The sequence below is a fragment of the Phascolarctos cinereus genome, unplaced genomic scaffold (assembly GCF_003287225.1).
Source record: "Phascolarctos cinereus isolate Bilbo 61053 unplaced genomic scaffold, phaCin_HiC Scaffold_4;HRSCAF=312, whole genome shotgun sequence".
Classification (NCBI taxonomy): Eukaryota; Metazoa; Chordata; class Mammalia; order Diprotodontia; family Phascolarctidae; genus Phascolarctos; species Phascolarctos cinereus.
In genome coordinates, this window is record NW_027555847.1 from 624,607,016 (window position 1) to 624,622,276 (window position 15,261).

Sequence of the window (15,261 nt, forward strand, 5' to 3'; positions counted from 1 at the left end):
ATTTAATTATATATGGCGCCTTTCTGTCAGTGTGGTACAGTAGAGACAATGCTGGATTTGGAGTCAGAGGATCTGGGTTCAAATCCAGACTCTGCTGTTTACTACCTGCATGACCTTGGACAGTCACACTCTCTCTGGGTTTCAGTTTCCTTCTCTGTAGACTAAATGACCTCTTAGGACTCTTTCAGCTCTAATCCCATATCTCATGATCCTCTGCAGTGGAATCCTGGCTCCAAGGTAGTCCTATCCTATGTAAGGGTCAGGTTCTAAAGTCAGTGCCCAAGGAGCAGACTCTGTGTAATAAGTCAAAATCACCCTTGAAAATCCCTGAAATCCTCCAGAATGGCCCACACGGCATCTTTAAACAGTTGTAACTGAAAAGGGATTAGGGTCTCTTTAAAATAAGGCAGTCTTGAGTCTGAGAGCAGATGGATCTGAGATGGCTGCTATAGAAACAACTGAATGTTTGTGTTTTTCACATACACAGCTAAATTGTTGAGAGAGGAGAGAACCAGGACTTTTACTCAAATAGAAGAAAGCCAATGCAGTTAAAGAATTAGTTGGCAGAAAAACTCACGATTCAGCTCTGAAACACACAGGACTGTCACACAATAAAAAGAGAAGATTTGAGACAACTACAATGGAGACAACTGAAGGTAGACTTTGTTTTTCACAAACCCCGGGCAACTCTCTATGAGTCCCAGAGAAAATGATTATCCACTTTGGGAGAGGAGGCTGCTCCTCAGGTACTCCCTCCCCAGAGGAAATCCCAGCACTGGTCCAAACTCCTCCCCTCCACTTTAAGAAATCACCAAGATAAAAAATACCTTAGAAAGTGCTTGATATAGACATGTGATTATATTAAACTGTGATCATGCCACTAGAGAGCTATTTCTTCTTTCTTCTCAACAAAGCAAGATGGGGCACAAGGAAGTCAAAAGAAACAGGAGTAGGGGGGGGGCCTTCTACCTGCCCAGGCATATTAGGAAGGCCAACTGAGGCTGTCCCTTCTCATTACACAAGCAGAACAGATAGACTGTCAGTGGGTAGAAGTAAGAAGAGATTCTGGAACTGCATTCTATGGCAAGATGAGATACTAAAAGGGGGAAGGGAATAAGCATTTATTAAGCCCTACTATATGCCAGGTACCAAGCCAAGTATACTCTACAAACATTATTTCATTTGATACAACAGAATTATGATCCTCATTTTGAAGCTGAGGAAACTGAGGCAGATAGAGGTAAAGTGGCTTGTTCAGGGATACATAGCCAGAAGTGTCTGAGGATGAATTTGAACTCAGGTCTTTTGACTTCTGGAACAACACTCTATCCACTGAGCTACCTAGCTGCCTTTAAAGAGGAATATGTGAATTGAGATCAAGTAAAGAAAAAGTATATTCATGTCTTCCATCTCAGGCTGAGTCTGGAGCATTGAGTGGAAAGCAGTCCCTGTTCACTCTTTAAATCATTACGGTTTAACCCTTTTAACGGAGACCCTCTTGTCCTGGAGATCCTGCTGTTCTGACTGGTAAGTGATTCGCCAGATTCACTCTTTCAAGCAAGTATTTCACTTGACTTCCCCTTCTCACCTATCTTCTCACCAGCTCATCTTCCCACTCTTCCTCTTGGTTTTAGAGTTCTGGAAACATGATCAAATTAATTCTGTTATTGCTACTGGAAGGGATGAGTGAAAATACTCCTTTATGGTCCCCTTGCCATCCTGGTAACTTTCTCAACAAGCCTCTGCCATATTTGTGTTGGCTCCCCTCATTAGACTGTAAGGGGCAGCTAAGTGGCTCAGTGGAAGGAGTGCTGAGCCTGGAATCAGGAAGACTCGTCTTTCTGAGCTCAAATCTGGCCTCAGATACTTACTAGCTGTGTGACCCTGGGCAAGTCACTTAACCCTGTTTGCCTCAGTTCCTCATCTATAAAAATGAACTAGAGAAGGAAATGGCAAATCACTCCAGTATCTTTGCCAAGAAAACTCCAAATGGGGTCACAAAGAGTTGGACACGACCAAAATCACTTAACAAGCTAGAATATAAGTTTTGTGGTGGGCAGGCACTATTTTTCCTTGTGTATTTTTATGACTAGTGTTTAGCACAATGCTTGGTGCAGAGTAAGCACTTAATAAATGCTTGTTCATTCATGTAATCACTTACTTATTTTTGCTGAATTTGTGAATTCAATATATAGTTGGACTATATATTATATATGTTGAACTACATATAGTTTAACTATATGTTGAATTCATATAAGTTAAGTACATATATGACTAATGTAGTGACTTTTCTTGAATGAATATACGTTATTTTCCAGGAGTTCTGTTGATGGAATCCTAGCCACTGCTCCTAGCTAGCCCCAGACTCAATATTCCAACTTCCTCATATGCTTCACTGCCTCATTACAATAGCAGGTGTGCCCATGTTCTCAAACACATCAATCATTTAGCCTCAGAATGACTATAATAGCCAGCCAATTAGAAAGCAGCACCAATAGGACATGGACCTGCATGTTTGACCACTAAATCACAGCCTAAGTGGAGTAATAGGAAAGAACTATCCTAAGGTGAACTTATGACAAAGAGAGGCTTATTATAATATTGTTATCATACATAAATGCCACCCACACACACAGTGGGCTTTTCTGTATGCCTTCTGGGTAACCACATGTACAGTTTCACCAAGGTGAGGACCCCTCCTCATTTTAGTAAACTCTTCCTCTGTTTTAATAATCATATATTCTGCAATGCATATGCATATATTCTGTTATGTAATAGATTCATTCGCTCTGTAAAAATCCCTATCCTGCTTTGCCAAGGGGCTGGTTCCTTCCTGGAGCCCAGTCCAATTTCTGAGAGGCTTAATTCTCAATAAATGCCTTTTCTTGGTTTGGAGATGGTCTGAATCTGTGAATTCTTTTGAGACAACCCTAAAACTCACCTTGAACCTCAATATATTTTGGCATTCCTGGGTGGGCCTAGTCTCTGATTCTGACCTACCCCTCCAATCCAAAGTAACCCTATCCCTTTCCCCTGTCTTAGCTGCGGTCCCTCAAGTATCTAGGAGGGCTTGATGGGACACTTGGGCCCTAGTGCCCATGGGCAATTTCCCTTTTAGGAACTTTGCTATGGGTAATTTCCCTCTAGATAGAAGATGTTCTGTTTGGGAACTTTCTCCCTCTTTGTGCAATGCAGAGTAGAGGTGAGTGGTGGCTATAGGAGGGATTTCTTTAGGCTTACTGACAATATGGGACAGTTTCTGGACTCCCCACTAGGGTGCCTCCTGAAAAATTGGGGCAAATTGGTTTACAAGACCTAAAAAGGAGGCACGTCATATTTTTCTGTAATAAAGCTTGCCCTCAATATAACCTAGAGGACCAGGAAAGATGTCCTATGGGAGAGTCCCTTGATTACAATACTATTTTCCAGCTTGACTTCTATGGCTGCCTCGAGGGGAAGTGGATTGAGGTCTCATATGTCCAGGCCTTCATGGCCCTCTTACAAGATCAGATTCTGTGGCAATAGAGTAGAGTGTTCCTGGCTAAATTCTCTCCAGGCAAAAAGGAGGAATCACCTGACATCTTTGAAGATGCCCTCCTTTCAAACCCGGAGTCCTAGAGCTTCCACTCTCTTCCCACTGGAGTTGAGGACCCGTATCAGGAAGCTTGTAGCTCCTCTGAGACCCTCCCCCTTATCCACCAAATCCCACTCCTCACTGGTCCTGGACCTTCACTTCCAATGTTGGACTCCATGACCTCCCAGCAATCCCTGCTCCTTAGTCCCTCCCGTACTATGAGCAGGACTCTTTTTCTTCCTACTCCCCAAGCCCCTGACTCAATCACCCCTACTCTTTCATCTCCTTCCTTTGAGGAAAGTAGCAGCCCCCCAGGGGGTACAATTAGGGTTCATGTCCCCTTCTCGATGTTAAGGAAATTTACCCAGGTTAAGGAAAAACTTGGCAATTACTCTGAGAACCCCACCAAATTTGCTGAGGGCTTTAAAACTGGCCCTACAATTTGACCTTACTTGAGGAGATGTTAATATCATTATCTCTCCCTGTTTCACAGTTGAGAAGAAAAGGAGAATCTGGGATTTAGCTCAAAAATTGGGGAATGATAATCTGTGTCTTCCCTCTGGGGAAGGTACTCTCCCCCCATCCTGGGTGCTACTGCTACTCCTGTTGTTGACCCCAGATGGGACTGCCAGGAAGGTAGCACAGACAGGGAGAAAAGGGACCACATGTTAACTTACCTCACTGAAGATATGATAAGGGGAATTATGAAACACGAAACACGTCAGTCGTGAAAAGCTTAAGGAGGTTACTCAGGGAACTGAAGAAAACTCCACCCTTTTTTAAAGGCAATTGGTGGAGGCTCTTAAAAAGCACACCAGTGTAGACCGCACCTCCCTAGAAAAGGGCTGCGATCCTTGACATGCACTTCATTAGTCAGCCTGCCTTAGATATTTGGAGGAAACTGCAGAAGTTAGCCATGGGTCCCCACATACCACAAACCCAACTTTTGAAAACAGCTTTTGGAGTTTTCAACAATAGGGACCAAGCTTCAGCAGAGGGAAAGGAGTGCGGGGCTAGGGCTAACAATGGAGAGCATGCTCAACTTTTGGCTGCCACCATATTACAGAACCCAGAAAAATCCCATTAGTGACACTCATGAAGAGGGTTAGTGCTTCCACTGTCACAAGCAGGGCCATTGGTCTCACAACTGCCCCAGGCCTGTGCCCTATCTGTAATCAGGAAGGCATTGGAAGAGAAACTGCCCACAAGGAGGTTGAGCTACTTCCTCCCACTACCCTGTACTCCAGTCTCCTCAGGACAAGGAATTAAGGGGCCTGGGATTCTCCATCACCATGGCTGAAACCTGGGTAACTGTAGATGTGGCAGGTAAGATCATTAATTCTTTCATTGATACAGGAGCCACTTACTCTATCCTACCCCAGCACTCTAGCACCACTTGTCTGTCCTTCATAACAGCAGGTCATGGGGATCGAAGGTAAATTTAGAAAGTGCATTATGACCCTCTCTCTGCCTTGCCAGCTTGCAGATCTGTTGATTACTCCTTCCTAGTCCTCCCTTCCTTCCCAGTTCCTTTGCTAGCGATGGGGTGTGGGCCCAAGCTGAGATCTTCACCCCTTGCCCCAAAGGAAATCTGGCTCCTATTTGTCTATAGGCCCCAGCTCCTCATCTCCCTTTGAAAGCCTTAGTCCTACCTTTTGATCTTATTCAGATGTGCCTTTGCCCCTTGTCCTAAAAAGAATCTGGCTCCCATTTGTCTAGGGGTCCCAGAAAATCCTTAAACTTTTAGGTTTCTTATTGACTCCCTTATCTCCCTTTGAAAGCCCTAACCCTCCCTTTTGATCTTATGCCTTTCAACCTTCTTCCTTCCACTTCCTCTCATTATCTATTCCCATTGTCAATTCAATCTCTGAGACCTTCCAATTGGAATTCTCACCTAGACCCTTTTCCCAGACCCCTCCTCTGGCCACCCAAAGATACTTTAGTATATTTAAGATCTACCCTGGCCCCCATTAAATGCTGAGAATCTCTCATGCCCCAAAGGCTGAGCTTTTCTCATGCCTGCTCGTCCTGATGGGTGTCACCTGGCCTATATGTTTTATCTCTAATAAACTTTTTCTCTGGCTGGGAGAAGATTTGAGTTGAATTGATTTAGGCAGGGCCTGGTGTCACAATCTCGGGGATTCCCAGGAGCACCCCCAAATCTCTAGATCTCTTCACTAGGACAGGATCTAATGGTGAAATTGGGGTCCCACTTCTCTCTCCTTAAGCCACAGGGAACACTATTGCTACTCTCCTCACGGCCCCCTCATATTCCACCTGAAATTTGGGAGAAAGTAGACACCTCAGTTTGGGATCAGGGAATTCCAGGGCAAACCACTTATGCAACTCTGGCACTTATTCCAAATGTATTTCCCCACTGGGCGCCAGTATCCAATTAAGCCTGAGGCCTAGGAGGAATTGAAACCACTAATTGAGAAATTCCTCAAATATAAACTTCTGATTTCATGCCAGTCCCCCAGTAACACCCCCATACTTCCAGTTAAAAAGCCAAATGGGGATTACCATATGATGCAAGATCTGAAGGCTGTTAATAAAGCTGTTGTCTCTATTCACCCTATAGTGCCTAATCCCTATACCATTCTTACTCAAATCTGGGGGAATACCTAGTGGTTTTCCACCCTGGACCTTAAAGGTGCTTTCTTTTTTATCCCATTCCATCAAAATTCCCAGTTTATTTTTGCTTTTGAATGGACATCCCCAGGACAATCCATCCCACGCTAATGAACCGGACAGTCCTGCCCCGAGATAGTCCCCACCTATTCAGCGAAGCTTTAGGGAAAGATTTGAGGGATCTGGAGTTAGCAGTTTGGTTCAGTATGTAGACATTATTCTTATCTGTAACCAGCTTCTTTAACTGCTGCTAAACAGACCCTTAATTTCCCAGGTACTTGGGGCTACAGAGTTTCTTTAGCTAACACCCAAATTACCTGTCAATCTGTGAAATATTTAGGTCATGAGCTAACTCCCATGTCCCCATTCTCTAACAACAGGAACAAAGTGAGCAATTTTATCTATCCCTGTTCCAGCTACTAAAAAACAGCAATGTACCTTTCTGGGCATGGCTGGATTTTGTAGAATCTGGATCCCTAATTTTGGTATTATTGCCAAGTCCCTTTATGATTCTACTCAGGGCCCTGACTCACTTCCTTTAGAATGGGAACCGTATCAAACTGGTATACCGAGAAATTAGTGAGTTGACCACTCAGGCTAATTTTAAATTGTGGACTTTATTAGCTATTAACGCGCGGCTGCCAGGGGTATTCACATCCAAATCAAGCAGCCCTCATCTGGGGTCGAGCCAGGGTTTATATAGGGAGTATACAGGACAGGGAGGGGGATGGATCTTTGAAGTCTGGCAAGAGGAAGAGGTTTTTTTGGGGGCTGGTCAAGGACACCCCTCTCCCTCTGTGTAGATATGATAATGCTCTGCAAACTTTCTTACAATGGAGGCTTCCAGAGATATGATCTGAGGGCTGTGGCCTGAGCAGCCAGATAAGGGTCTTGCTAAGGAATTTGGAGTTTTCCAGAGATATGATCTGAGGGCTAGGACCTGAGCAGCCAGATAAGGATCTTGCTGAGGCCCATGCATGAATACTGCTAGGCACAGCATCCTTGGGCTGGGGAGTGGTTGTTAGAGATAGTGTTTCTGAGACTAGGGAGGTATTTTGGGGGCAAAAGTATAAGCATAAGCATCCGAGCACCCCATCATTATAGGTCAGGGATCACACAAACCAGACCAGGTGTCCTGGTTTCTGGTATAAGCATAATTATCTAAAGCCATTGTATTGCAAGTTTTCTTATCCATTTGCTTTGGAGGTATGGGCTGTGCTTAAGCTATGCAGGAGTACATTTCACTATTGTTTAGATTTAGGAGGAAAGAGGTGTGGGGCAAGATTAAGCAGCAACTTCTGCTTTCCATTGCCTAAAGGGCCCTACTACCTAAATGGTAAAATAATGTTCTGCATTACAAAACTAGCACATTTTGGACCTTGAAAGCTAAATGAAACACCACTCCAGCATTAAATGTCTTACTAAATCTGGAAAAGCCTTTTACCCTGTATGTAGATGAGAGAGGGAGCCAGGCTTTGGGAGTTTTAACTCAGTCTCTGGGACTTGATCCACGCCCAGTAGCCTACTTTTCTAAACAACTCCATTCAGTTGCTTTTGGATGGCCTTCCTGCCTCTGGGCCCTGGCCTCCAAACTTACTGTCCACCAGCCTTTACAAGTTCTAACTCCTCACTGGGTTTAAAGTACTGTAGAAGCCAAGGGCCACTGGTGGCTGGCTAGTGGGAGGCTCACTAAGTATCAGGCTCTCCTTTTAGACACTCCTGACTTGACTGTCTCGGTGGGTCACACTCTCAACCCAGTGACTCTTTTGCCTGACAATGCCTGCTCTAATGATTTGAGTCATGACTGTGAGGAAACCCTAAACTCCATCTATTCCAGCTGATCAGATTTAAAAGACCTCCCCCTCACCAATCCTGGTGAGGAGCTGTACATGGATGGATCCAGTTTTATTGAAGAAGGGGTGAGGAGAGTGGGATATGCAGTAGGCAGTCTCCATTGTACTGTCAAGGCAAAACCTCTGCCTTCTGGGACCTCCACCCAGAAGGCTGAGCTCATATTGATGAGGGCGGGGCCCAAGCCAAGATCTTCACCCTTTTCCTCAAAGGGAATCTGACTCACAGGCCCCAGACCCTCATCTCCCTTTGAAAGCCTTAGCTTTACCTTTTAATCTTATTCAGATGCTCCCTAAAAGCCTTAGGCTCCCTCTTGTCTATAGGCCCCAGAAAGGCCTTCCTTTATCTCCTTTTGAAAGTCCTAGCCCCACCTTGATTTTGTGCAGATGCCTTTTAAACTTCTGCCTTCCTGTTCCTCCATTATCTATTCCCATTGTCTATTCAATCTCACCGACCTCCCCAATTAGAATTGTTACCTACACCCTTTACCCAACCCCCTTCTCTGGCCACCCAAAGTTACTTTAGTATTTAAGATCCACTTTAGCCCTCATTCAGATGCTGAGAATCTCACGCTCTAAAGGCTGAGAACTTCTCATGCCCACTCATCCTTACAGGCGTCACCTGGCCTATATGTTTTATCACTAATAAACTTTTCCTCTGGCTGAAGATTTGAGTTGAATTCTTTCAGGCAGGGCCCAGTACCGTGATCTTGGGGTCCCAGCACCCCAAAACCCCTAGACCTCTTCAATATCACTTACCAGAGCCCTGAAACTAGGGGAAAATAAGAGGGTAAATATTTTTCTGATCTTAGTTCTCTAGTTCATTGCTTTTACAAAGTCACTGACACTTTGTGGAAACCCTTTATGCAGCTGCCCCCACCTAATCCATCTCCCCTCCTCACTTACCAGCACGTGACCAAACCTACCCCTAGGTAAGATGGTCCAGGCTGCTTTTTCTTCCTTCCTTCCTTCCTTCCTTCCTTCCTTCCTTCCTTCCTTCCTTCCTTCCTTTCTTGCAGTTGGGGTTAAGTGACTTGTCCAGGGTCACACAGCTAATAAGTGTCAAGTGTTTGGTCTGAATCTAGATTTGAACTCAGGTCCTCCTGACACCAGGGCTGGTGCTCTATTCACTGCACCACCTAGCTGGCCTAACTCCACCCTTTCTTAAAAGCTTTGCAGTTTTTCTAGATCATGAGGAGGTACTTGCTAATATCACCCAGACACTCGGAAATATGGTCAGGGAGACCTCTCAGTCCACTCCTTTGAGCTCTAGGAATCTCTTAATTCTCCAGTCAATGTGGTCCTTGACAATCAAATGGCCCTAGATTGTCTTTTGGCCTCTGAAGGAGGAGTCTGTGCTGCTGCTAATGCATCTTGTTGTCTGTACATCAATACTTCATATCAGGTTGAGCTCAGGACTGAAAAAATACATGAGAAGGCAGGAGGGATGAAAGAACTGCATCATGACCTAACCTCCCTCCATCTGGGGTTCTCGGTTACTTTTCATTCTATCTCCCATTTTAACTCCCCTTATCATTCTTTTCTTCCTTTTACTCTTTGGCCCTTGTATATTAAATCTCTTGGTCTGCTTTGTCTTCTCCAGCCTGACCTCTGTCAACTTCCAGATGACCCTACAGGACAAGCACCAGGAGAAACCTGAGCTCCCGATTGCAATAATACAACCCCTTGACGTGGCTCATGTGCAGTTTACACCTGTCTCCCCCATCCCCTTTGGGACCTGCTGAGGCAGGGACATCTCTATGCCCCTTGTCAGCTTGAAGAAGGTACAGAAGTCTTTTCCCTTTTCCCAATGAATTTGGGACCCAGCCTTTTGAGGGGGGAAATGATGGAATCCTAGCCACTGCCCCCAGACTCAACATTACAACTTTCTCATATGCCTCACTGCCCATGTTCTCAAACACATCATCTATTTAGCCTCAGACAGGACCACAATAGCCAGCCAATCAGAAAGCAACACCAACAGGACATGGACCAGGATGTTTGACCACTAAATCATAGCCTAAGTGGACATTGCACAGTAATAGCAAAGAACTGTCTTAAGGTGAACTTATGATGTAGAAAAGCTTATCATAATATCATTATCATACATAAGTGTGTCCCCCTGCCCTGCAATGGGTTTTTCTATGCCTTATAGGTAACCACATGTGCTGTTTCACTAAGGTGAGGGCCCCTCCTCATTTTAGTAAACTCTTCCTCTGTTTTAATGATCATATATTCTGCAATGCATATTCATATATTCTGTTATATAATCAGCTTCATTCATTCTATAAAATTCCCTATCCTGTTCTGCCAAGGGGCCAGTCCTTCTTGGAGCCTAGCCCTCTTTCTGAGAGGCATAATTCTCAATAAATGCCATTTCTTGGTTTGGAGATGGTCTGAATCTGTGAATTCTTTTGAGAAGACCTTAAAGCCTGCCTTGAACCTCAACACTATCAGTTCATATTTCCAGGAACACTGACTATATTAGTATGCCATCTTCCCAGTCTCTCCACCACAGACTATTTTCATCTTTTACCATTTTTACCAATTTGATGAATGTGAGATGATACCTCAGAATTGGTTTAATTTGTATTTACCTTATTAACAATCAATTGATAAGCATTTATTAATTGCCTGCTATGTGCCAGGCACTGTGCTAAGCAGTAGAGACATACACAAAAAAGGCAAAAGACAGTTCCTGCCCTGAAGGAGCTTACAGTCTAACAGAGGAGATAACATGTAAGCAAAATATACAAAGCAAACTATATATAGGATAAATAGGAAATAATTAACAGAGGGAAGGCAGTAGAATTAAGAGTGATTGGGGGAAGGTTTTCTATATCAGGTTGGATTTTAATTGGGACTTAACTATTTGGTGTATTTTTTAATATTGTTGACAATTTGCATTTCTTCTTTTGAAAACTGTTGATTCATGTCTTTGAACCATTTATCTAGCCATGTGACTCTGGGTCAGTCATTTCATCTGTCCGCCTCAATTTCCTCTACTGTAAAAATGGGGATGAGAGCACCTATCTTCCAGGGTTGTTGTGAGAATCAGTTGAGATATTTGTAAAGCACCCTGCATAGTACCTGTCACATTAGGGAATGGCTTTTAGATTTAGAGATTTGTGTCAATTTCCTAAAGATTTTGCATGTCATACTTTTATCAGAGATGCTTAATTTAAAATCTTTTCCCCATTTATAACTTTTCTTTTTATTCTGGATGCATGGAATCATTCATGCAAAGATTTTAAATTTTATGTAATTAAAATGATTTGTCTTTTGCCTTTATACCTTGTCTGGGTGCAAATTCTCCCACTAACCATCATTGTAAAAAAACTCTTCTGTAAGTTTTTATTATGATGTGATTTTTTTCATATTTAGATAATTTATCCACTTGGAGTATTTTGTGGAATATAACATATTAGTCTTCTCTAAACCTATTTTCTGCCAAACTGCGTGCTAATATTCCCAATAATTTTTGTCAAATAGTTCTTTTCCAAGTGTTTTGTGTCCTTGTATTAATGAGACCTCAGGCTGTATTTGTTTGCTTCTAAGTTTCCGTTATCTACTCTATTCTATATCTCTGTTTTTCTATTTTTTTAACCAGTCACAAATAGTTTTTGTTGTTTTTTAAATGTAATTCATTTTTTTTTTCAGTGAATGAAAATCCATCTTCTCTCCCTCCCACCTCTTCTCCCTTCTACCATTAAAAAAGAAAAACAAAAATCCTTGTGACAAATATGCATTGTTGTTATTGTTGTTTTTTCAGTAATGTCTGACTCTTCATGACCCCATTTGGGGTTTTCTTTGCAGAGATATTAGAGTGGTTTGTCATTTCCTTCTTCAGCTCATTTTACAGATAAGGAAACTGAGGCAAACAGGGTTAAGTGACTTGCCCAGGGTCACACAGCTAGTGTCTCAGGCCAGATTTGAACTCAGGAAGATGAGTCTTTCTGACTCCAGGCATGGCACTCCTAGCTGCACCAATTAATGGGGAAGGCAACATGCAAACCACTATGAACAAAAAATATATATACAGGATAAATTGGAGATAATCTCAGAGTGAAGGCACTAAGATAAAGGAAGACTAGGAAAGGACTCTTGCAGAAGGTGGGGCTATAGAGCTGATGCTTGAAGAAAGCCAGGGAAGCAAGGAGATGGAGATGAGGAGGGTGAGTCATGGGAGCCAGCCAGTGAAGACATTTGGAGTCAGGGGATGGAGGGTTTGAATGTTGCTGTTATCCATTGAGATTTGAAGGTCACTTCTATAACACCAAACACTGAAATAGGAATTCTGAGCACGTCACTGTTTGATGTATTAAAGTGAATGGGGTCATGTGTTGTGTTTATTTTCAGAATGTACTTTGAAATAATTTAAAATCCCTTGAGATTTTTGTATTTATTAATTTGGTAGTAGCTAACTGTTAAATTAGTCAATTTTAAAAAGCTTCAGTTGGACAAAAAGTAAGTATTCTAGATGTTGTATCATACGAGAAATAATTGAAGAAGTTAAGGATGTGGAAGTGAAGACCAAGTGGAAACTTTTCAAACTCTTGAAGAACTGTCACTAAGTTTGTCAGTTCTGGTAACAAATGACCAAAGAGTAGCAGATGTTTTGCAACCACTGTTAACTCCAAAAATACCAAAGAGGTCACACAGGTTAAAAGCAAAAAGCTTTCTTTATTCTGTTGGGGGAGAGAAATTAGACATGTGTTGGGCCTTGTCTAGTAGGAGATGAGGCAGTGGGGCTAACCCTTGATTTACATATTTGTGGCTAGACAAAGAATCAAACAGTATAGTGTAGCAACAGTGGAGGGGCAGAACAGCAGAAGTGAGGCAGGGTTGTCTAGTGACAAGAAGTCCATTCATAGAAGGGGCTTCACGTCTGGGTCTGTGGATGCTTGCCTGAGCCCTGGGACCATCAGTTCTATAATCTAGCTGCAGCGGTGTTCATCCAGAGGGTGAATGCAAAGGATTGTTGTTATGCCAAGCTCGGGACACAGTTGCTTGGCAGGCCTTTGCTCTGGAAAACAGAATGTCTCCTAATAGTAAAAAGAGAAGAGTAAAAAGAGAGGGGGTGGTTTTGGATCGTGACAGGTAGGATAAGAATAGATTTCTTGTTTTTCTCCAGAGGAAAGGATTATAACCAATCAATATTGCAGATTTCAGGAATTGTCATAAGAATTCTTAATTTAGGGTTTGGGGTCATTTTTTTTTTGTCTAGGTTATTTGGCTGGCTGAAACTCGTCCCAAGAATTGTTAAAAATCTAATCTCAAATAACTAAGAAGCCAAAAGGGAGTTAGGGCTTCCTAAAGTACTTTAATTCACTTTTTTTTTGAGGAAGGAACCCCCTGGCTCCAACCCTGTGCTTATTTTTGTAACATGTTAAATCTTTCTTCTCAATTAGCCCACTGTGAACTCTGAATCTTGGAAACTCAACTTTAATGTGACTAGGTCTGTGTGCTTTTATGGCCTACAAGGATGTAGGAGACTGTTGTCCCTCTAACATAATTGTGATCTATATAAGCTTTGTGAGAACATCAATTGGTATTGCGTTATTTTTCTGAGCTCTGCACCTGTGCTTGACCATAATAAAACCGAGTTTTCACCTTGGAATCTACACATTGCGAGTGTGATTTGGTAGTAGTTATCTATCACGTAAACTCAGCGGGAATATTTTTCTCGTAGAAGAGCTCTGAAACAATCTCTGTCCAATAATGGAACCTGAAATAACAAAAGCCCTCTCTCCATCATTAGAAACATGCAAGAAGATGGGGGATATTGTAAAGCAGAGGAGATAAACACACATATGACCCACAACTCTCCTGAGTGCAGCCAGAACCAGATTAAAACGTAATTGGGCAGTATTTAACAAAAACAAATAAAATACAATAAAACGTATATATTAACATATGTTTTTCTGAGTCAATACACAGCCTGCAGGGATCCTTGTATATGGTTTAGTGGTCTCTTTTTCTGTTGTAAAACATTCAGAGAACAGCCAGGAAAATATCTGAGGAGATTCTTGCCTTGGGTGGGGGAGTTCACTGTCTCTTCTAAAATCCCTTTCAACTTCAAGGCTATAAATACTACTCTTTCAGAAAGTGGCTTCAGTGATTCCTTTTTCACTTTCAGTGTGCTCTTTTGGTAACTGAATGGTTACGTTGCTATAATGGATATGTAATGTTCTATAAATCTGAAGTGTTAATGTGAAAGGCAGAGAGGGACCCTGGATCTTTATTATGGCCGTGGAGTCAGGAAGAGGTGGGTTCAAATTCCAGGTCTGACACACCCTGGCTGTGTGATTCTAGACAAGTTGCTGAATCCTTCAATGCCCAGGGCAACTCTCTGAGACTATAAATTACAATTGCTGATGTACTTTGGTGGATGTTTTATCAGGGAATTTCCTATGCCAATGAAATCACAGGATTGGATAAAAAAAAGTGTTACAGGAACACTGGTGAGTACTACTATTACTATTATTATGTAAGTACATAGATGGTGCAATGGGTAGAGCCTTAGGCCTGGAGTTAACAGGGACAATAATACCTCCCAGGGTTGTGAGGATACAATAATATCTGCAAAGCACTTAGTAAACCTTAAAGCACTACCTCAATTCTTAGAAAGACCATATGATAAGAAAGTACAGATTGAGGTGGTGTTACATGATTCACAAGCCACTTAAAATTCATCCTTTTCTTTCCTGCAAAAGGGAATAAATTATTTTGAATCATTTAAAAACACAACAAATATTTTTGGTATGCATATTGTTTATTGAAATAGAAAAGTCAAGGCTGCACAAATAGCTCTTTAGAACATAAAACTAAATGTTTTTGTCCATAGCAATTAATTATATTCAGCACTTATAATATGCAGTACAAAAGTGTTCTGCATTTACATGATATAAATTGCATATAATATCATGATTAAACAATGGCAACGACATTAATTAACGTGGTGAGATCCATCTTGTTCAGACTGCTGTGTTTCCCACACACTAAAGGGAAAAAAAATGCAGGTATATGATTTGTTGAATTTTGTTCCTATGTTCCAAATTCAATGATGGCAGGAGACTTACAAGGACATTGCATTTATTATTTTAAAAAAGTCACAGGACTGTTCTGAACTCATCAAAAATGAAATTAGGCACGTGTGCTTCGGCAACCTAAAACCCAGAAAGCAGAATGAAACATTTATTACAT

General features: G+C 42.1%; 1 protein-coding gene and 1 long non-coding RNA gene across 2 annotated transcripts in view; one reads left to right on the forward strand and one right to left on the reverse strand.

Annotated features, from left to right (window-relative positions):
• Positions 1-500: 500 nt before the first annotated feature.
• On the forward strand, positions 501-11,005 carry LOC110193325 (uncharacterized). The gene is made up of 3 exons (XR_002320450.2): positions 501-656; positions 1,416-1,527; positions 9,659-11,005. It is a non-coding gene; the product is annotated as an uncharacterized LOC110193325 (long non-coding RNA).
• A 3,804-nt stretch (positions 11,006-14,809) lies between these two features.
• The window catches only part of WASHC5 (WASH complex subunit 5), a 69,276-nt gene continuing 68,824 nt past the window's right edge, over positions 14,810-15,261 (reverse strand). Inside the window, exon 30 of the mRNA XM_020964973.2 lies at positions 14,810-15,224. Within this exon, the coding sequence (XP_020820632.1) occupies positions 15,168-15,224 (57 nt within the window). The 3' untranslated portion in view covers positions 14,810-15,167. The remainder of the gene's footprint in view (positions 15,225-15,261) is intronic.